This window comes from Equus asinus, chromosome 5, assembly GCF_041296235.1.
Source record: "Equus asinus isolate D_3611 breed Donkey chromosome 5, EquAss-T2T_v2, whole genome shotgun sequence".
In the NCBI taxonomy this organism is placed as follows: Eukaryota; Metazoa; Chordata; class Mammalia; order Perissodactyla; family Equidae; genus Equus; species Equus asinus.
The window spans coordinates 26,684,194-26,707,256 of NC_091794.1; the positions used below are offsets into that span (position 1 = coordinate 26,684,194).

Genomic DNA, 23,063 nt, shown 5'->3' on the forward strand with positions numbered 1-23,063 from the left:
AAAAGTACCTGGAGACAAATGAAACCAAAAACATAACATGGAAAATTTATAGGATACAGCAAAAGTAGTTCTAAGAGGGAAGTTTATAGCAATACAGGCCTACCTCAACAAACAAGAAAAATCTCAAATAAACCATCTAACAGTGCACCTAAAGGAACTGGAAAAAGAAGAACCAGGCCTAAAATCAGTAGAAAGAATGAAATAATAAATTCAGAGCAGAAATAAATGAAATATAGAATAAAAAACAATAGAAAAAAATCAATGAAATCCAGAGCTGGTTCTTTGAAAAGATAAACAAAATTGACAAACCTCTAACGAGACTCACCAAGGAAAAAAGAGAGAAGGCTCAAATTAAAAAAATCAGAACTGAAAGAGGACAAATTACGACAGACACCTCGGAAATACAAAAGATTATAAGAGGATACTATGAAAAGCTATACGCCAACAAATTGGATAATCTAGAAGAAATGGGTCGATTCTTAGAATCTTACAACCTTCCAAAAGTGAATCAAGAAAAACTAGAGAATTGGAATAGACCAACCACGAGGAAGGAGATCAAAACAGTAATCAAAAACCTCCCCCAAAAGAAAAGTCCAAGACCAGACGGCTTCCCTAGTGAATTCTACCAAACATTCAAAGAAGATGTAATACCTATCCTTTTCAAACTCTTCGAAAAAATTGAAGAGGAGGGGGAGCTTCCTAACTCATTCTATGATGCCAACATTACCCTGATACCAAAACCAGACAAGGACAACACAAAAGAAAGAAAATTAAAAGCCAGTATCACTGATGAACATCTATGCAAAAATCCTCAACAAAATACTAGTAAATCAAATACAACAATACATTTAAAAAATCATACCCCATGATCAAGTGGGATTTATTCCAGGGATGCAGGATGGCTCAACATCTGCAATTCAATCAACGTGATACATCACATTATCAAAGTGAAGGATAAAAATCACATAATCACCTCTATAGATGCAGAGAAAGCATTTGACAAGATACAGCATCCATTGATGATAAAAACTCTGAACTAAATGTGGATAGAAGGAAACTACTCAACATAATAAAGGCCATATGTGTCAAACTCACAGCTAATGTCATTCTCAATGGAGAAAAACTGAAAACTATCCCTGCAGGAACAGGAACCAGACAAGGATGCCCACTGTCACTGCTCTTATTTAATATAGTATTGGAAGTCTCAGCCAGAGCAATCAGGTAAGAAAAAGAAATAAAAGGAAAGGAAAGGAAGGAAGGAAGTGAAATTGGAAAGGAAGAAGTGAAACTGTCACTATTTGCAGATGACATGATTTCATTTATAGAAAACCCTAAAGAATCCACCAAAAAAGTTTTAGAAATAATAAATGAATACGGTAAAGTGGCAGGAAACAAAATCAACATACAAAAATCAGTTGCATTTCTATATACTATCAATGAATCAGCAGATAGAGAAATTAAGAATACAATTGAAACTAAAAGAATAAAATACATAGGAATAAGCTGAAAACAAATTAACTCCAAATGAGTTAAAGACTCGAATGTAAGACATGAAACCATAAAACCGAAAGAAGAAAATATAAGCAGTACACTCTTTGACATTGGTCTTCACAGCATCTTTTTGAATACCACATCTACTCAAGCAAGGGAAACAAAGGGAAAAATTAACAAATGGGACTACATCAGACTAAAAATCTTCTGCAAGGCAAAGGAAACCATGAGCAAAATGAAAAGATGACCTGACAACTGGGAGAAACATTTGCAAATCATATATCTGACAAGAGTTTAGTCTCCAAAATATATAAAGAATACATACAACTCAACAAAAACAAAACAAGCAATCTGATCAAAAATTGGGCAGAGGATTTGAACATTTTTCAAGGACGATACACAGATGACCAACAGACATGAAAAGATGTTCAACATCACTAATTATTACAGAAATGCAAATCAAAACTACAATCAGATATCACCGTACCCTGGTCCAAAAGGCTATAATTACCAAGACAAAAAATAATAAATGTTTGAGAGGATGTGGAGAAAAGGGAATCCTCTTACACTGCTGGTGGGATTGCAAACTGGTGCAGCCACTATGAAAAAGAGCATGAAGATTTCTCAAAAAATTAAAAATATAAATACCATATTACCCAGCAGTCCCACGACAGGGTGTTTATCCAAAGAACATGAAATCAACATTCCAAAGAGATTTAGGCACCCTGAAGTTCATTACAGCATTACTCACAATAGCGACAACGTGAAGCAACCCAAGTACCCTTCTAAGGATGAATGGATAAAGACAATGAGGTGTGTATATACGATGGACTATGACTCAACCGCGTAAAAGAGAAAATCATCCCATTTTCAACAACATGGATGGGCCCTCAGGGTATGATAGTAAGAGAAATAAGCCACACAGAGAAAGACAAATATTGGATGATTTCACTCATCTGTGGAAGATCAACAAACACATGGACAAAAAGAACACATTAGTGATTACCAGAGGGGAAGGGGGCTGGAAGTGAACAAAAGGGGTAGAAGGGCATATGTAGACGGTGACAGACAAAATTTAGAGTACCGATGGTGAGCATGATGAAGTGTATACAGAAACTGATATATAGTAATGGACACTCGGAATTACACAATGTTATAAACCATTGTGAACTCAATAAAATAATTGAAAAATAAGTAAAACTAGATACTCTGGAGGCTGGTTAGACACACAAAGTGCCTTGATTGAGTCCCTTTACTTATCATGGCAAATGATTATTTTCAAAGTCTCCATCAGAATGAGTCCTCTTTCCTAATTGAATAAATCATATCAGTTATGAGGGCCATGACTGAAATGTCACTTTCAGAAGTAAATTTTATTTATTAGCTTTGACTAGCTCACAACTATGAAACAAGAACTATCCTTCAGAAGTAGAAAAATACTAAAATTTCCTCACAGGAAAATGGTAGCTGCCCCCAAGCTTACCTGATAACACCCCCTCCCTATCAGTGGGGTGAAGGACCTCGAGGCGGGTGTGTGGGAATCAAGGGCAGGTTAGCACGAATGGGGCAGAGGCAGAAAGGGAAGTGGGGGCAGCTCAGCTGAGGCCTCCAGCCTGGCAGGAGAGAATCTCTGGGGGGCGGGGGCAGCACTTAGGGAGAGGGTGTGGGGGAGCCAGAGGAAGGGGTGGGCTAGGGCCCTCTTAGCCCTCGAGGGTCGGAGGAGGCTGAATTAAGGGACTTTCCTAAAGAAATCCTAGAAATCTCTGGTGGGAGCGACTAGAAAGAGCCAGAATCAACATCCCAGAGCAGGAGGGGTCATGGTCGCCTATCAGTGTCAGAGGAAAGTTATGTCCTTGCCCAGTGGGGAAACTGAGACCCAGGCTGTTGGGGGACATGATGCAGAGAGCATCCACGTGGGCTCAAGAGGTGAGGTTCAGGTGCCGAGGATCTTGGCATCTCCGGGGGCAAAGGGGCGAGATGTGACCGAGCTTTGTCTAGAGCCCCCCGCAGCAGAGTTAGTACTGGGTCAGCCTGTGTGGACCTAAACGCAGAGTGGAGGATCAGGGCTGTCCCCACGACAGCCCCACAGCGCATGGTGCACCAGCTGGGGAGCAAGCCGCCACCCCCCACATGCAGAGCAAGGGTGTGGGCTGGCACCAACGAATGCCACTGCAGGAGCCCTGGGACCAAGGCTTGTGAATTACCTACCCCCACTTCATTCCTAATGCTCCACTTCCACATGTTTCATACACTCAGCTCCAGATTAAAAGTTGCCTTTAAATAAAGGAATCTGTCGCCCCAAATTAGAAACCACCGGACTACTCTCAGTCCTCACTAACAGCAAGGAAACTGAGGCCCAGAAAGGGTAAGTGATGGGTGAATGCCGACCAGCAAGGTAGTGGTGTGATCTTTTCCCTTTCTGCCTCCAGGGACCCCTGGTGTATTCCTGAGACCTGTCACTCTATTTCCAACACTCCTGGGGACTATGATCCCCTCACTTGATCTCTCGGTGCTCCAGCTTCAGGCCCACCCCACCATGGGGAGGGCTAACCCCCACATCTGTACAATCTGGAGATGCAGTTTACGAACATTACGGGCACATGCTTCCATGCCTGTGCACACAAACACACACACAGACACACCTCACCTCCTGGAGGACTGCAGGATCACCGCTCCCTGTCCCCGTGCATAGAGACCCAGATCCTGGCCCAGGGACAGCTGGGAGACTGGGCTCAGAGGGACCCATTGGGCAGTGCAGGGTCTGCATGGGCACCCAGTCAGGCCCCACCACTCTCTGCAGCCCGACAGCTTCGGCCATGTATCTGGGGAGCACAAGCCAGATGGAAGGGGTCATGGCCCTCCTGGCCTGATCCCCCTCAGCTTGCAGAGCAGAAAGCTCTAGCTCATCCGTGCAGGGAGTTGGGGCCAGATGCATCCAGGCTGCTGTGCCCTCTGCCCCATTTCTTGGGTGAGAACCCTCAGAGGCCAGGAAGGGGAGGCTCCAGAGGCCCCCACACGGCCCTGGAGAAAAGCCCAAAAGGACAACAAGAGTGACTGGAAGAGCCTGGGAGCCGTGCTAAGGGCTCAGTGAGATGACCCAGCTTCACCCCACCCCACCAGCCCCAGGGTCACCACTCAGGCCTCTGGTTTGCCAACTCACTTGGGTCCCCACGGCGCACAAATTGTGAAATACCAGTTTCTGCCACAGCCAAGGTCGAAAGGGTTGTTTACATGCAGGTATCGGTACTAGAGGGGGCAAGAGCAGGAAGAAGAGCTCAGATCCAGCAGGACTGGGACAGCCAACCCCATCCCCCTAACGAGCCAGTCAGCTCAGCCCAGGGCTGCAGCAAGACCCCAAGAGCACAGAAGCCGAGAGGTTAACCCAAGGCCTCCCCAACCCACCTGAGTTGCTCTCTCCAGGCAACCACTGGCCCTGCACCCCTTCTCCTGCCATCTCAGGGATCCTCCCCTCACCTGGCACCCCTTTGGCAGCTGTTGCAGGAGAGCATAGCAACATTATTGGAAGGCTTTAAGCTTAGCAAGAACAAATTACAAAATGGGTGACTGAGAAATATGCGATCTGCTGATTCTCATAAATTACTATGCTAGATTGTTTGTGCTTTGGAATCAAAGGCCGGAAGAGAGTATCTCATCAAACACGAAGGCAAGGGGCTTAGGAACGCCAGGCCCTTGCAGGAATGGAACGCCACCTGCATAAATTGCCAGATTGTTTGTTCCCAGGATACTCCCTAAGAGAATGGCCTTGTGTAGGGCCGGGGTACATTGAAGGGGAGAAGACTAGAACTGTGGAGCTTTGATTTGCATATCCCTGCTGGCATGATTTCCTGCTATGCTTGTACTTCTTGGCCTGCAAATAAATACGTGGTGATCAGAGGGATGTCACCACAGTCCTTGAGGCTGATGGTCCCCTGTCCCATTAAATAATATAGAGTGTGTTGTGTCTATTATATAGACTGTGTTCTGCCTATTCATTCCGTTTGCCCCTTCAGCTGGCTACCTAGCTGGTCTCTGCAGCAGGCAGCATCCTCCCATCTCTGTCACCTTTGGCCACACACATCCTCCTGCCACCTCTTTCCAAACACACTATCACATCAGCCTTTTGCTACGAAACCACTCCAAAGACACTTCCACCCCCCGCTCCCCCTTCTCTGCTTTCCCAGCTCTCATTGTTTTCTACACTTGTGCCTTGACTGAATTTCACTATCTGGAAGGGCAGTTGGTTGGGGCCCAATCGTACTTCCCTAACCAAACTCCCATGGCCCTGGACATCTGGGCTCAAGGTCCCGAGCTCCCAGTGCAGGAAAAGTCAGGTCCAAAAGTCAAGTCCTGCCCTGGACACTGCTGACCAGGCTGTCCTCCTCACCACCCTCCACCCATCGGCCTAGGCCCCTCCTCCTCCACAAGGCAGGCGCAGTCTCACCCCGACTTCAAGAGCCCCAGCTACAAAATGTTCGTCACAACGAAAAGTGGCCCCGAAGTGCCTCTGCCCACCACCAGCTCGCCTGTGACCCCTGCCCCTGTCACAAAGATTTTGACCTTCAGAACTATTCTCCTCCAAAAGGAGCCAGGACTCCATGCAGGACAGCTGAGCCCTGGGGCAGGAAAAGTCAAGACAGCTACAGAAGGTCCCATGGCTGCTAGAAAGCAACGCTAACCACTGTGAGAGTTTGAGTCCTGCCTTCTTTAAGGTGTTTAAAGCATTTAAGGGACACTAAATGGTGAACAGAGTTAGGTGAAATTTACAATCAAAATTTCAAATGTAGAGAAATCCATTTTGATTTATGAGATGTATATGCAGTACAGGAAAATGCTGCTTGTTCAGTGCTTAAAGGAGTGATAACTGTTGGATGGATTCATAAGAACTGATTAATAGCTACTGCACCTTCCTCTCCCCACAGGGGACCAACCAGCCGTGAGTGGAACCGACAGCTCCGAGCTCCCACACTGCCCTCTCTCACTGGCTCCAGACCTGGGTCTCCTGCTCCACCTGTGAGTCTCAAATGCCCTCACACTCCGCAGAACCAAAACCCAAGTGGGCATCTTGTTGCCCCATCTCCTGCCAGCTCCCTGCGGCCTCTGCTCTCTCGCCTTCTTCCCCAGGGTTTAGGCTCCAGGTTTCTCTCTCTCTCTCTCTCTCTCTCCTTCTATCCCAGAGCCTTATGCATTCTTTCATCTGTAGGTTCACTCGTTAGCTCATAAATATTTGGGGCCTCAACAACCTTCCAGGCACTGCACTGGGGACTGAGAACACTCCACAAACAATAGACCCAACTATAACCTGCAGGGTGGGGAGGGCAGCTGGGGAGGGAGAGCAGCAGAGAGAGGGGATCAGAGGGAAGAGCAGGCAGCCCAGGCCAAGACTCCATGGTGCAGGCAGAGGAGCAGCCGGCAGGAAAGCAGGGGGAGCCGGGCTTGAGGGGCTGGGGATGGCCACGGCAGGTGCCTTCAGCTTCAGGTGGGGCTGTGTACAGCCCGGAAACATCCATCTGAGGACTGGACACTGGCTTTGGCCACATGGAGGGTGCAGCATCAGTGTGCCAGTGAGGACAGAGGCTGAAGTGGGCTGAGGAAGGTGCAGAATGACACTCATGAGCACAGACAACTCTCTCAGGAACTACGGCTGTGCTGAGGGGAGAGTAGGACATGTGGAGCGGAGGACGGTGATGTGATTGGATGCTTGCTTTGTTTTTAAGATGAGAGAGACATGAACATGTGTAAACGATGATGGGAAGGAACGGTAACAATAACAACGATGTATAGGACACTTATATCAGCCACTGTGCTATGTGTCTTACACAAAGTAACCCATGTTACCTTCTTATAGAGATGGAGAAACTGAGGCACCAGGTGAATAAGTAACATGCCAAAGCTCTCCCTGCTGCTATGCTGTGGAGCCGTGATTTCAATTTATGTGGACTGGCTCCAGAGCTCTTGCTATATCAACCACTAAGCAAGCGGCCCCAGCAGAAGTGGTGGTCATGGGAGGGAGGTAGGAAGGAAATGAAGTTGAGGTGTGTGAAGAATACCTGAGTGGGTTCTTCAGGTAATGGGAAAGAGTGCCTGGTGAATGTCAAAGAGAAGACGACGTTTACGTTTCCTAAGACTGGAGAGCCTGGATGGGAGACCCCCATTCTGAGCAGTGGAGGGAGGGCAGGCCTATGGCCTGACCTGGGGCTGAAGAACCATAGGATGTGGGAAGGGACAGTGCTGCCCAAGAGAGGCTGAAAGGATGGACTGAATCTGGAGAGAGAAGACAGGCAGACCACAGCGGGCTGATGAGTAAGAGCTGAGCAGAGGAGTCACAGGTGAGCTGGGGACCAAATATGGGTGATGGAGTGGTGACTGGAAGGAAGGGAGGTGGTGGGGGCAGAGGACTGCTCTGTCTTTTCAACTGTCTCAGTGCCTCCAACCCCACCCTCATCAACGTGACCCACTACAGTCTTACTAAAACAGCTTAGAGTCAAGTCATTGTACTACTGAAGGAAACCCATGGCAAGGATGTTCACTTTTACCCCTCCAACTCAACACTGGACCAGAGGTCCAAGACACAGCAGTAAGAAAAGGAAAAGAGAGGGCGGCCCATTGCCAAGAGGTTAAGTTCTTGCACTCCACTTTGGCAGCCCAGGGCTTCCTGGGTTCAGATCCTGCATGCAGACCTAGCACCACTCATCAAGCCATGCTGAGGCCGTGTTCCACGGAGCAGAAACAAAAGAACCTACAACTAGAATATACAAGTATGTACTGGGGGGCTTTCTGGAGAAGGAGAAAGTAAATAAAAGAAGATTGGCAACAGATTTCAGCTGAGGTGCCAATCTTAAAAAAAAAAAAGAAAAAGTAATAAAGCCATACATGTTGGAAAATAAGAAATGAAACTGTCCTTATACACAGATGACATGAATTTCTATGTAGGATCAAGAAAAAATCTACTAGAACTAAGAAGAGAGTCTAGCAAAATTGCAAGATCCAAGAACAATATATAAAAACTCCATTATGTCTTTTTATAATAATAAACAAATAGAAATCAAATTTTGAAAAATTTATAAAAGCAGAAAAACATATGAAATACTTGGACACAATCTAACACAATGTGTGTATGATCAATACACTGAAAACTGCAAAACACTGTGAAATCAGGGATGACCTAAATAAATGGAGAGGTATCCCATGCACACGGATTCAAAACTCAATATTGTTAAAATGTCAAATTTCCAAATTGATCTTTGCACTCAATGCAATGCAAATGAAAATCTCAGCAAAGATTTTTGTAGAAATTCACAAGCTGATGCTAAAATTTATATGGAAAGTCAAAGGATCTAGGACAGCCAAATGAACTTTGAAAATAAAGAGCACAGTTAGAGATCTCACATTGTGTGATTTCAAGACTTAACAGACAGCTACTAAGGAAGACAGTGTGGCATTGGCAAGAATAGAGAGTTCAGAAATACAGCCACATCTATATAGTCAGTTGATTTTTGATAAACGTGCAAAGGCAACACAATGGAGAAGGATGGTCTTTCCAACAAACGGTGTTGGCACAACCCACTTGCAAAATAATAAATCTTGACCCATGCCTTGCATCGCATACAAAATTTAACCAAAATGAATCTTAAGCCTAAACAGAAAATCTAAAATTATAAAACTTTTAGAAGAAAACACATGAGAAAATCTTTGGGACCTTGGGTAAGGCAAAGACTGCTTAATTACAACACCAAAAACACAATCCGTAAAAGACAAAACTGATATGGCACTTCATGAAAGTATAAAACTTCTGATCTTTGAAAGATATTGTCAGGAAAATGAGAGGACAAGCCATAGCCTGGGGAAAAATATTTGCAAAACACATATCTGAATCCAGAATATATACAAAACACTTAAAACTCTACAAGAAGAAAACAACTCAAGTTTTTTGAATGGGCAAAAGATTGGAACAGACATTTAATCACAGATACACACGTGGCAAATAAGAACATGAAAACATGCTCAACGTCGTTAGTCATTAGGAAGACGCAAATTAAAACCCCTATGAGATACCACCACACATTTCTTAGACTAGCTAAAATGGAAAAAAAAAAAAAAACCTGACAATGCCAAATGTCAGTGAGGATGCAGAAGCACCTGGAATTCTCATAGGTTGCTTGTGGGAATGCAAAATGGTACAGGCATTTTGGAAGATAATTTGGCAGTTGCTTACAAAGTGAAACATTCAGTTACCATAGAACCCAGCAAGGCCACTCTTACCTATTTACCAAAAATAAATGAAAACTTATCTTCACGGAACTGTACACAAATGTTTATGGCCGCTTTTTTATGATTACCAAAAATTGGAAACAACTCAAATATCCTTCAGTTGGCAAATGGATAAACAAGCTGTGGTAGATCCATAGGACGGAACAGTGACCAGCAGTAAAAGGAAGACACTACTCATATAGGCAACAACATGGATGAATCTCAGGTCAATTATGCGATGTGAAAGACACCAGACTCAAAAGGCTGTGAATTCCATTTATAGGAGGTTCTGGAAAGAGAAAATCTGTGGGGATAGTACAACGCAGTGGTTGCCAGGGGCAGCAGGTACGGGACAAACTGACTACAAAGGACCATCAGAGAATTTCGGGGCTGATGGAAGTGTTCTGAATTTTAAATATGGTGGTAGCTACAGGACTGTCCATGCTTGTCCACACTCATAGAACTGGGTGCTTAAAAAGGGTGAATTTTACTGTATGTAAAAACAAACAAACAAAATCCTGCCGTGGCTCCCAGGTTTCCAGGTCCCAAGACTAAACTCTCCAGCTGACGTTCTCAGCCTTTCCCACCTGCCCAATGCCAAGCAGGCCACTTCGTTTCCCATCCACTCTCTGCTGCAATGACAACCGTCTCCTCACCGTCTTGTCAACAGTCCGCAGCCTTTCGGGCATCCCTGCCTTTTTGCAAGCTGTGCCCCTCACCTGCACCGCCCTCCCCTCTGCCCTCCGCCCACCCAAAACCCTCTCCACCGCGGTCCTCTCTGAACTCTCCGTTCCCTCTCTCAGTCTGTGTTGCACAGCGTGGGCGGGCCCCTCTCTCAGTGTTGACCGGCGTCTGGCGGGAGTTATTCTGACTTCAGGCTCCTCCTCAACACCAGCGCAGGATGGAGCCTTACTCACCACTCCGCGCAGCGTGAAAATAATGCACGCGCCGCCTGGCACACAGAAGGCCCTGGACGCAGGGCACCCAGGAGAGAGACTGACACCGAGCCCCAGTGGAGGTGACACGGGAGCTGAATCAGGGTCTTAAGGCTAACGAGGTACCTTCGAGGGAGTTCAGGCCATGAGGACCAGGGAGGTGGAGAAACAGCAGAAAGGGGAGGGACAAGGGGACCGTCCTAGCCTGGTGTCGTGGCTCCCCCGGGCCCACGTACCTTGCCCTCGTGGCAGCGCTCGGCCGCGCTCACCGACCTGGCCTTGATGACCAGCAGCACGAAGAGAGGCTCCAGGAAGCCGGCGGCGGGTAAGGCCACGAGGTTGCTGCCCACGAGCTAAGGAGCTGTGCCCCCAACTGTCCTCGCTGGCCCCGCCCCTCACCCAGGCTCCGCCCCAACGGCGCAGCCCACAACCCGAGTGTCCATCCTCTCCCTCCGCTCCAGCCCCGGGTAAACCTCACCCCACCCTGCTGTCCAGGCCCCGGGCCACCTTCTGCCCACCTCCATCCACCTCGCTGCTAGATTCTCAACTCTCCGCAGAGCCTCCGAGACCCGCCCATCTCCCCGACCCTACCGCCCTCACTCCTCCCAGACTGATCCTCCCAAACGGCTCCTCTCTCGGACCCCGCCCACCGCTCGCCCCGCCCCTGTGACCTGGTCTGTCCCTTGGCTGTCCCTGCCCTCCCCACTGCTCCCCTGGAGGGCGCCACAGCCTGGCGGATACGCGACGATCTCGTCCATAGAGAAGGGAAGCTGAGTCCTGTACACTGGGAACATCAGGACGGTGACCAGCATGGCGCCCGAGAACAGGCATAGCGACAGGACCTACAGCATGAAGACACGGAAATTGCGGTGACAGACGCAGTTGTTGACCCACTTGCAGTGGCGGTCAAAGTCCTGGGCAAGAGGATGGGGGGCTCCCCTGCAGGACCAGGCCTGGCCTCCATAGCCCCCAAACCTGAGCCTTACCCTAGACCCCTAGGCTAGCTGGTCCCCGGCACTGGCTCTGTTTCCTGGGAGAAACGAAGCCACAAAGTCCCAATCGCTGGCTTTTCTGTGGTTAGAGCACTTCAGGGCTCTGTGGCTCAAGGTCACCTGTCAAGAGGCCTCTAGAGACTAGGCCTGCCTGGCCTTCTGTGGGAACATCCTGATGTAACCTTGGGCAGGACAGAGAATATCTTGGGCCCTCTCTTTCCTCATCCACTGAATGAGAGTAAGGTTGACTTCCCTTCACCAGCCTCCCAGGGTTTTGTAAGTAGCAGATAAGACAGCACATTTGTAAACCTTGGCAGGCCATGCACGAGAGAGACAAGCTCTCAGAACACAGTTGATTGTCTGGCATGGAACCCCAGAAGAGGACAGGCAAATCCTCCCAGGCTGGGCCTGCAGCTGGCCATAGGGCCCTGGGGCATCTAGTGTCAGCGAGGCCTGGTGTAGGACAAGGGTGCCTTTCCTCCCCCTGGCCTGACCAGGGCAAGCATAGATGTGGATGCACCTGTGCCTGTCAGCACCTGGCTAGGCAAGGGCCAGCCTCCCAGGACAGCTGCAGGCACAGATGCAGTGACCTGCATGAGTGACCAAGAGTGGCTGGGAGTGACTGCCACTCTTGGCATTTAGCAGTCTTGGAAGTAGTTTCACACCTGCCACGGGCACCTCAAGTAAGTGGACCTTCTAGTCCCAGCCAGGTGCTGGGCAGGGCAGTGGGTGGGGGGCAGGTGGGCAGATGAGAGGGGCACTCACCTCCACACAAATGTTGCACCATGGGCAGTGGTGGGTCCGGGGCGGGTGGTGGAAGCAGCACCTTGGGCACCACTGCAGGCGGAAGGCCCTGTGGTTCACCCACACCACAGGCACCATCATGGGGCCCAGTTCGTTGGAGCCTGGCATGGGAAGAGGATTGGGCAGCAGCAGGAGCCTTTCCATCACTCTGCTGCTGGCAGGGGTGGGGGCAGCCCCGCAGCATCACAGGGCTCCAGGAAGGGTGGGGAGTAGGTGGGCATGGGAATTCCCGGTCCCCACTCAGCTGCCTGACCAAACTGGGAGAGGCTGGCAGCCCAAGGGAAGGTAATTTCCAGCCAGAGGAGCTCTGTGACGACACAGGCCTTTGGAACTGGGATTGATGCTTTAAGGAGTGTGTGCAGTGGGAAGGAGGAGAGAACTGAGTGGTTGTCAATACCTGGCTTCTCTCCCTGGCCTGCCCCGCCCTCCCCTCCAAGGCAACTGGAAACCTCCGGAATTCTGTTTTCCACATCCCGGTGGATTGGGAAATGAAGCACAGAAGCAGGGCCCAAGCAGAGGAGGATGTGGGGAGAAGGGGTCTTGAGGCCAAGAAGGGGAGTGGGGAGCATGTTAGGAATCATCTTTGCAGGCAGGAGCATTTAGGCTGCTACCTCCTTCTCCCAGGGGCTGAGAACTCACCTTGATGCAAGATGCCAGGGTCTGACACATTGAGGGAAACGAGACTGAAGAAGGTCAGGATGAAGAGGGGGCATGTGACAACGGGATCGACCCATTCCCTGTTCTGGACCAGCCATCTGCAACTGAGACCAGAGCAGGACTCAGCCCTGATCTGCAGGAGGTCCTGAGCTCCCCCCAGGACTCAGTCCACCTGATCAGGACTCATAGACCTTAAAGCCTGCCATAAATATCCAGGCTAGTGACAGATCCACAGAGGCTCCACCAGATGTCACCCACCACCACCAGCTCCCAGGGGCACCAAGTACTCTATGCCTCAGTGCCTTTGCACATTCAGGGCCCTCTGCCTAGAATATCCTCCCTTCCCTGACCCCTCTTCTGCACTTCCCCTGCTCCATGCTATCATCATCTCTTTTTCTTTCTGTGTCTGTCAGAAACCTGCTGGCCTGGGTGGGAGACTCATGGGAATGTGAAGAAGAGGCCACTAAGGACGAGCAGCAGCACGACACTGAAGGCAGCGAACAGGCTCAGGAGCATCCAGGGAAGTGGGTCCTGAGGTCTGCCACCCCGCAAGAGAGCGGCATGGCAGCACCTCCAGTGCCCATAGGCGCCCTTGCCGATACTGCCTCCAGGAGCCCTATGTCGACAGCGACTGTTGAAGACATATTGAGCGCCCAAGCCACAGCCCAGGGTGGAAGGCAGAAGTCCCAGTGTGACATCACCGAGGCTGAGGAGAATGTGGGCTAGGGGCTCTGCAGCCTGTGACCAGCACTTCCAACGGCAACGCCCGCCACCCCCACTGGCTGGGGACTGAGAGGTCCTGCCCCTGCCAGGTTGGCTTCACTCCACAGGGTAGAGAAGCACATGGGGAGAAGGGGTGATTCCAATCACCCTTTCAGGGGAAGTGCTAATCGAAGCAAACCGTGCTCACTGCTCACTCTGTCTCCAGTTTTACCTTTTTGCTATCGCAAAAGTCCACTTTTAGCAGCAAAATAATTCCCCAGCTTCCTTTGTTTCCAGGCTTTTCTTGATGCAATTCTAGTCAGTGAGATGTAAGCAGATGTCTGTCGAGGGTTTCTAGAAAAGCTTTTGCCTTCCTGATAAAAGGGGAAAAGGGCACAGCACAGCTCTGTTTCTTCTTCCTGTCTTGAACCTAGATGTGCTGGCCAGGGGCAGCCTCTTGGACCCGTTAGGCAACAAGTCAACATGCTACAGAGACAACATTAGATGACATTGTTGATTCACTGCCCCAGTCTTGAACTGCCTGCCTCTGAGCTGCTTATGATGTGAGAAAATAACTGGCTTCTCTGTTACATGCAGCTGACAGTTGTCATTCATTTTAGCTACTGAGCATCTAAACCCCTCTGTGTTTGGAAGATTCCCCCAACTGTGGCTCACAGTTCCAAAAGACCTGTGACTCAAGTGCCACCAATTAGTCTCAGAGCAACTACCACAAACCCACTGGGGAGTCTTTGCTGAGAGGCAGCCACTGCAGACATTTTCAGAGCTCCCGTGTGTTGAAGTGTAGTGGCATTTTGATAGTCACTTTAGTTTCAACAGTGATTGTATTATTCTTGAACATGGATAAAATATGTGATTCCAAGATTCTTACTTTGCTTTAAAAACTTGGGCTGATATCGAATGGGAGTAATTGACCTGGAACATTCTCAGGAAATTAATTTGATTAAAAACAGAAGGGGCCAGCCCTGTGACCCAGTGGTTAAGTTCACCCTTCTCTTTGTCAGCCTGGTGTTCGCTGGTTGGGATCCTTGGCAAGGCCCTATGCACTGCTCATCAAGCCTTGCTGTGGCAGCATCCCACATAGAAGAAGTAGAATAACCTGCAACTAGGATATATATGTTGTGGCTTTGGGGAGGGAAAAAAAAAAAGGAAGATTGGCAACCTATGTTAGCTCAGGGCCAATCTTCCTTACCAAAAAGTATATCTTAAAAAAAAAGAAAAAGTAAGCTTGGGCCAAATGCAGCCTGCCTGACTCTGAGGTTAAAAAAAAAAGAGAGAGAGAGAGCAAAAGTCCCTCATCAACACGAATTATTGTTACTTTTATTTTGACTATACAAACATATTTTTTCTTAATGACATTCAAATTAAGAAGTTAAAAATCTGTGTTCTAAGAATATTGTCTTATACTTGATAAGATTATATTTTAAATACTAAAGTTGAAAGCTTTAGATATTCTCATTTTTGTAATTTCATATAACTGTATATATGTATGCACATTTAAAATATCTACATATTGAAATATATTAAAATTAATTTTTTAAAAGTGTGTGAATAATAGAGAGGAAGAACTGCTAGCTTGGAAGAGAAATGATGTTTGGATCACAGTCTCTTTTCCACCTGATGCGCTAAAATGTTATTATTTTATCTCTGTCTATTCTACCCGATGGTAGAGAGTTATTATCTCACTTAACATAAATGAATAGTCTTAATTTTAAGCAAATTAATAGAATGATAAGATAGAATTAATAGAATGATAGAAGATTCCTCACTTCTAAAAAAAAGCTGAAAATGCTCAGTGTTTTTTATGTTACCTTCTGCTGTGACATCTACAAGACTGTTAGTCTGATTAATATCATGCCAACACTATGACCTTTCTTCTCCTCAGACACCTGTACTCACACAGAGCAACAACTCTTGCATGTTGCTATTTTCTGATGCTGAGCCCCAAATTCAGAAGAATAAAACTGGCCTTGTGTCTTTTTGGCTGCTAGGTATCACCAAAGGCTTGCTACCCACCCCCAAAACCCATGACATGGCACTCTCAAGCATCGAAGGATGTTAAAAACATAGAGATAGGGGCTGGCCCAGTGGCATAGCACTTAAATTTGCACACTCTGCTTTCGTAGCCTGGAGTTCACAGGTTTGGATCCCAGGTGAGGACCCACACACCGCTGGTTGGGCCATGCTCTGGCAGCATCCCACACACAAAATAGAGGAAGATTGGCATGGATGTTAGCTAGGGACAACCTTTCTCAAGCAAAAAGAGGAAGATTGGCAACAGAACTTAGCTAAGGGACAATTTCCTCAGCAAAAAAGAAAAAAAAAAAACAGAGAAAAACTGATAAATAAAAAAGAATATTTAATCTGGGTTTTGCATGGGTAGGGGTTAACAATATGAAACCAAGCATGAAGAAGTTAAAAAATCTTCCCTAGAGCAAAAAACTTTGAAAGAAGCTTTGCTACCTGCAGCTGTGCACATTCAGCATAATCAACTGTTGCTCAAAACAAACGAGGTCTTGGGGCCAGCCCCGTTGCTGAGTGGTTAGGTTCGCGCTCTCTGCTTCAGTGGCCCAGTATTTCACCAGTTTGGATCTTGGGCGCGGACGTGGTACCACTCATCAAGCCATGCTGAGGCAGCATCCCACATGCCACAATTAGAAGGACCCACAACTAAAAATACACAACTATGTACCAGGTGGCTTTGGGGAGAAAAAGGAAAAATAAAATCTTTAAAAAAAAAAAACTAACCAGGTCTTTCTATCCCTCCTTAGTATGTGAGTGAGCTGCCTTTCCCAGAAAGTCAAGGTCCAGACATCAAGATTCAGCCTCACAAAGCCAAAAGCAGGCTGAAGATGAAAACTAACCAGAAAAGTCCAGTTGGTCAAGGAAAAAGAAATTCAGTCTTCAAGGCCCAACACAGGCTGGCAGGAAGGCCCTAACCTGCATGGCCACAGGCTCCCACCCACCTACATAAAACCCCAGCACATGCTCTCCTTCCCCTACCTAAAACCCTAGAGAAAAACCTACCTTTTTCCCTTCAAGGAGGTGGATCTGAGTTCTAACTCCCATCTCCTCCTCTTTCAATACTAAAGGTCTTTTCTTGCCACAAGACTGGTGTTTCAGTTTTTTCTTTATTGGCCCTACTGTATGGCAGGTAAATGAACCTGTGTTTGGGTTTGGTAACAAATATGAATAAGTTTTCAGCAATTTGGATACTCTTGCAGAGTGGGGAAAAGCACACTTGAATTCAAGTGCAAGGCCCAACACAAAGACTGTCAATGAATTGGCTTCTGAGAATATTTTATTCCTTGGTTTAAAACACTTATGTCAATTGGCAGCAATTGTGGCACATGCTTTACATACAGATTAGTCTGTGTTTTCACTGTCCATTAATACATTTTCTCCTTAGGTTAATTATCAGTGGAGTCTTCATGAAATAATTATGGGAACCCATGCACTTATCTACCTCACCCCAATACAGATTCCACTCTCCTCTATTCTGAGAATGTTAGCTACTCTAATACGTTAACCTGCCTGGTATCAACACATGGTTTCTCTGCTCCCTTCATTTTTGACTGAAGGTCCCTAGAGAAGCTACAGACCAGAGATTGGGTCTTCTGGAAGAAATGTCAGACAAGGAAAGCCTGAGAAAGGGATACCTGAAACAGACCCATGCTTACAGCCTTCCTAGAAGAAGCTAACTTGACCACCAGAGCAAACACCAGGGGGGACCTAACACTCGGGACTCCAGGACTACAGGGCCTGGGAACAGATGACTTCAAGAACATAGACTGTTGAGCCAGGGTTGACAGAATGAGAATTCATGACATATGACTGAATAACACCAATGAGAGATATCAGATGGTGGCTATTTGTTTCAGAATTTGTAGCTATTTGTTTCAGAATATTGTTGATCAGTTTTAATGTTTTCTGATGAGCATACAATAAGCTCCCTTTTTATGCTTTGTGTTCCATCTCCAAAGTCTGACTTATGCAGGCTATGACCATGACTATGACAATGGTCAAACTTATCTGATTGTTGGTTTTTCATTTAAATCTTTACTTGTTTGACATATTGGTCCAAAATATGTGAAAAGAACAACCCAGTTTTAAAGAGCAAAAATACTTCTTCACTGGGGCACACCGTATCTGAATCCAGGCATATATAAGAGGTCCTATATACTATCACTGTGAGTCTTAATATGGAAAACTGTGAATATATTTTACAAGCTAATTAATTCTCAGGAAATGTTTAAAATGATGCCCTAATAATTGGAATTCAGAGGAGTGCTTTTACACAAATTTAAGCCTGGGAAAATTTCAGCAGCCCTTTGAACATTCTATGAAACATTGAAGTGTGTTTTCTAGATAGTTCCACTTATTAGTGTCTATGACAACTCAATGGGAACTATAACATATGTTTAAAAATAAATACTTAGTCCATGCATGAACACTTTCCTGGCTGGTGGGTGAGCCCACCATGCCACAGTGGTCCCAAGGACTTGACCTGGCTCTGACCTCTTGAGGAAGCCCTACCCACCAAGCACAGCATCAGCACAACCATTAGAAGAGGTGGTGGCAGATCTATGCACCTGGGCAAATGCCTTCTGAGCCAGCACAAGCACCCAAAGGATTCCTACAACTTCCAACCAAAGGGGTGGGATCAGAAACACAGCTCCTGCTTCCCCCTAGCAGTAGCTGGTGGAATCTGTGACCTGATATGACCAGAAATATGCCAGAAAAAGATCAGTTCATCAAACATCATGAGAAACTATAGTAGTAATTCAGAGCATGAGGAAAATGACAATTCTCCAGAAACCAACCCTGAAGCCACAGAAATTTATAATCTACGTGACAGAGAATTCAAAATAGCTATCATAAAAAAACCTAAACAAGTTGCAAGAAAACTCAGAAAGTGCAATGAGATCAGGAATACAATTAATGAACAGAGGGAATTCTTCACAAAAGAGATTGAAACTATAAAGAAAAACCAGAAATGGGGGAGATGAAAAACATGATGAATGAGATAAGGAAAAAGCTGGATCCCTAAAATAACACAGCTGATATTATGGAGGACAGAATTAGCAATTTAGAGGATGGAAATATAGAAATGCTTCAGGTGGAGGAGGAGAGAGAACGAAAACTAAAAAGAAATGAAGAAATTCTTAGAAAAATATCTGACTCGATTAGGAAATGTAGCATAAGGATTACAGGTATTCCAGAGGGAGAACAGCAGGAAAGAGGAGCAAAGAACTTGTTCCAAGAAATAATAGCTGAGGACTTCCCAAACCTGGGGAAAGCACTGGAATCACAAGTAAAAGAAGCTAATATGACTCCTAATTACATCAATGTAAAACGACCTTCCTCAAGGCATATAGTAGTAAAACTGGCAAATGTCAATGACAAAGAAAAAATGTTAAGGACAGCAAGGCAGAAGAAAATAACCTACAGAGGAATCCTTATCAGGCTTCCACTGGATTTCTCAGCAGAAACCTTACAGGCTAGGAGAGGGCAGAATGATATATTCAAAATTCAGAAAGACAAAATCTTTCAGCCAAGAATAGTCTATCCAGTGAAAACATCCTTCAGATATGATGGAGAAATAAAAACTTTCCCAGATAAACAAAACCTGAGGGAGTTCATCACCAGAAGACTGTCTCCCCTACAAGAAATTATCAAGAAGTCTTTTACTCCTGCAAAAAAAAAAAGACAACATGTTTACAAAGCTGTGAGCAAGGAGATAAATAGGCAGACAAAATCAGAAAATTGCAGCTGTCTATCAGAACAGGTTAGCAAAGAGTTAATTGCAACATTAAAGATCATAGAAAGGAAAACATCAAAAATAACTATAATCATTTCATTTAAACCACAAACTCACAATACAAGATGGAATAAGTTATGACAACAATAACTTAGGGAAGAGGAAAAGGATGGAACCTCCTTAGACTAAGGAAATAAGAGGCTATCAGAAAATGGACTATCATATCTACAAGACCTTTTATACAAACCTCAGAGTAATGACTAAACAAAACATCAGAGCAGAGCCATGAATGATAAATAAAGAGAAAAGAGAAAATCATCATAGAGAATCAACAAACTGCATTGGCAGTCTGAAATACGAGGTATGAGAAACAAGGGAAATACAGAACAACTGGAAAACAAGTGACAAAATAGCAGCATTAAGCCTTCATATATCAATAATCACTCTAAATGTAAATAGATTGAATTCCCCAGTCAAAAGACACAGAGTCGCAGGATGGATTAAAAAATAAGACCCAAGAATATGCTGCCTCCAGGGAACACATCTCAGCTCTAAAGACAAACATAGGCTCAGGGTGAAGGAATGGGAGACAATACTTCAAGCTAATTGCAGACAAAAGAAAGCAGGTATTGCCATACTTATATCAGACAAAATAGATTTCAAGATAAAAAAGACAAGAGACAAAGAGGAGCCATATATAATGATAAAAGGGACTCTCCACCAAGAGGACATAATATTTATAAATATATATGCATCCAACACGGGAGCACCAAAGCACATATAGCAACTATTAATTGACCTAAAAGGAGACATTAACAACAACAACATAATGGTAGGGGACCTTAACATCCCACTTACATTAATGGATAGACCATCGAGACAGAAAGTCAACAAGGAAATAGTGGAATTAAATGAAACATTTCACTAGATGGACTTAATAGATATATGGAGAACATTCCACTCAAAAACAGCAGAATACACATTTGTCTCAAGGGCACATGGATTATTCTCCAAGATAGACCATATATTGGGAAATAAGGCAAGCCTCAATAAATTTAAGAAGATTGACATCATATCAAGCACCTTTTCTGACCACAATGCTGTGAAACCGGAAATCAACTGCAAGAAAAAAGCTAGGAAAGTGACAAATATGAGGAGACTAAACAACACCGTAGTGAACAACAATGATCATTGAAGAAATTAAATAGAAATCAAAAAATATCTGGAGACAAATGAAAATGCAAATGTACCATACCAATTCATACGGGATGTAGCAAATGTGGTCATAAGAGGGAAATCATAGCAGTGCAGGCCCACCTTAACGAACAAGAAATATCTCAAATAAGCCTCTCAAACCTCACCTGACAGAATTAGAAAAAGAAAAACAAAGAGAGCCCAAAGTCAGTAGAATGAGGGAAATAACAAAAATTAGAGCAGAAATAAATGAAATCGAAACCAAAAAAGCAGTAGAAATGACTCATGAAACTAAGAGCTAGTTCTTTAAGAAGATGAACAAAACTGACAAACCCTTAGCCAGACTCACTAAGAAAAAAAGAGAGAAGGCTCAAATAAATAAAATTGGAAACGAAAGAGGAGAAATTGCAATGGATACTAAAACAAATACAAAGGACTATAAGAGAATACTTTGAAAAACTATATGCCCACAAATTGGATAACCTAGAAGAAGTGGATAAATTCTTAGACTCATACAACCTCCCAAAACTGAATCAAAAAGAAATAGAGAATCTGAATAGACCAATCACAAGTAAATAGATTGAAACAGTCATCCGAAATCGCCCCAAATATAAAAGTCCAGGACCAGATGGCTACTCTGGAGACTTCTATCACACATTCAAAGAGGATTTAATACCTATCCTTCTCAAACTCTTCCAAAAAGTTGAAGAAGATGGAACACTTCCTAGCACATTTTACGAGGCCAACATCACCTTGATCCCAAAACCCAACAAGAACAACACAAAGAAGGAAAATTATATGCCAATAATGTTGATGAACATACATGGAAACATCCTCAACAAAATATCAGCAAACTGAATACAGCAATACATTAAAAGGATCAGGGCAGACAATGTCAAGAGGGTGGCATAGGCAGAATCGGAATTCACCTCCTCTGACAGACACAACAAATTTAGAACTACTTCTGGAACAATTAACCCTGAGAGAGAACTGAAAACTAGATAAAAAGAACCCGCACAACAAGGGATGGTGCTGACTGAGGTGGAAGAGCCAGAAATTCCTTTCCAGAGAGGAAAAAAAAGCCGCCTTCAAGCCATGGTGCTTCACGGCCAGCTGGGAGAACTCTTAAGGTACGAAGCCTTCCCTGGAGGAGTGGAGGATCTGACTGAGGGAGAATTACCACACTAATCAGCTTTTGGACTCAGCACAATCAAGACAAGTGTCATAATATCTAGCTTTCCTGGATATTAACTACATCAGGGAATACCCCCAGAAAAGCTATTGGACATAAGGGGGAAAAAAGCCTGCTCTTAAAGGGCCCATGCACAAATTCATCCATTACAGAAAGCAACCTAAAATCTCTAGAAGGAAAGGTGCACAGTTCTTTGATAGGCTCTGGGTGCATCTCAGTGAGAGGTGAGACCTCCCAAGAAACTGAGATATTGGTAGTAGCCTTTATTGTGACCTAGTACAAGCATGCTAACACAGACACTAGTAGACACCTTTGGAGTTCTTCCCCTGGCCTGTTAGCCCAGGGTCTGCCCCACCCAATAGATGACCAATTTAATCCAGCTCAGCCATGGCAGCAGTCCACCCTAAGGACTGGCAGCCCCCAACAACAATCCCTCAGGCAACATGTGAGCCCACATAGGTGAGGTGCCTGGAACCTCTGCTGCTGGGTGAGTGGGTCAGGCTCTGCATGGCAGAGCCTGTGTGAGGAGCAGGCCTCTGTTGGTGGAGTGTGTGGGATCTCTGCAGTGGAGTGATTGGGTCCACTTCAGTGGGTCAGGGCATGTGCACAGGGTAGGACTGTGTTGATGGTGTGTGTGGCCCTGTTGGTGGTGGGTCTTGTCAGCTGCAGAAGACTTGTGCTTCTCAAACAGCCACATAGGGGATCATCCCCACCTTCCAAAGCCTGAAACAATTCAGTGCTCCTATGCCTAGGGCCAGCCCCATTCAGCTGCAATGCTGAGAGTGCTAACAACAGCCTTGCAGGACAGAGGCTTACAGCAATTGTAAGCCCCTGAGCCTCACAACCAGCCATGCTTGGGGCCTACTCACTTAACAGAAAAACTGCAACAGGAATGTGCTATGAGACCTTGCAGCCAACTGTGCTGTGGCTCCCTATGCCAAATAAAGTGACTAAAGGGTCCATAGCAGCCACACACAGAGGAGCATTACAACTAGCTATCCAGGGGGACAGCCTAGCCTCCACATACACCTGCAGCAAGAGCAACCCTGCCACAACAGAAGGACACATGT

The 23,063-nt window shown here is 45.7% G+C and overlaps 1 protein-coding gene across 1 annotated transcript in view; it reads right to left on the bottom strand.

The window, feature by feature from the left end:
* The window catches only part of LOC106848308 (palmitoyltransferase ZDHHC19), a 53,782-nt gene that overhangs the window by 28,963 nt on the left and 1,756 nt on the right, over positions 1-23,063 (bottom strand). Inside the window, exons 2-5 of the mRNA XM_044771370.2 lie at positions 13,109-13,230; positions 12,431-12,570; positions 11,415-11,515; positions 10,910-11,015 (exon numbers count right to left, since the gene is read on the bottom strand). Coding sequence (XP_044627305.2) covers positions 10,910-11,015; positions 11,415-11,515; positions 12,431-12,570; positions 13,109-13,230 — 469 coding nt within the window. The remainder of the gene's footprint in view (positions 1-10,909; positions 11,016-11,414; positions 11,516-12,430; positions 12,571-13,108; positions 13,231-23,063) is intronic.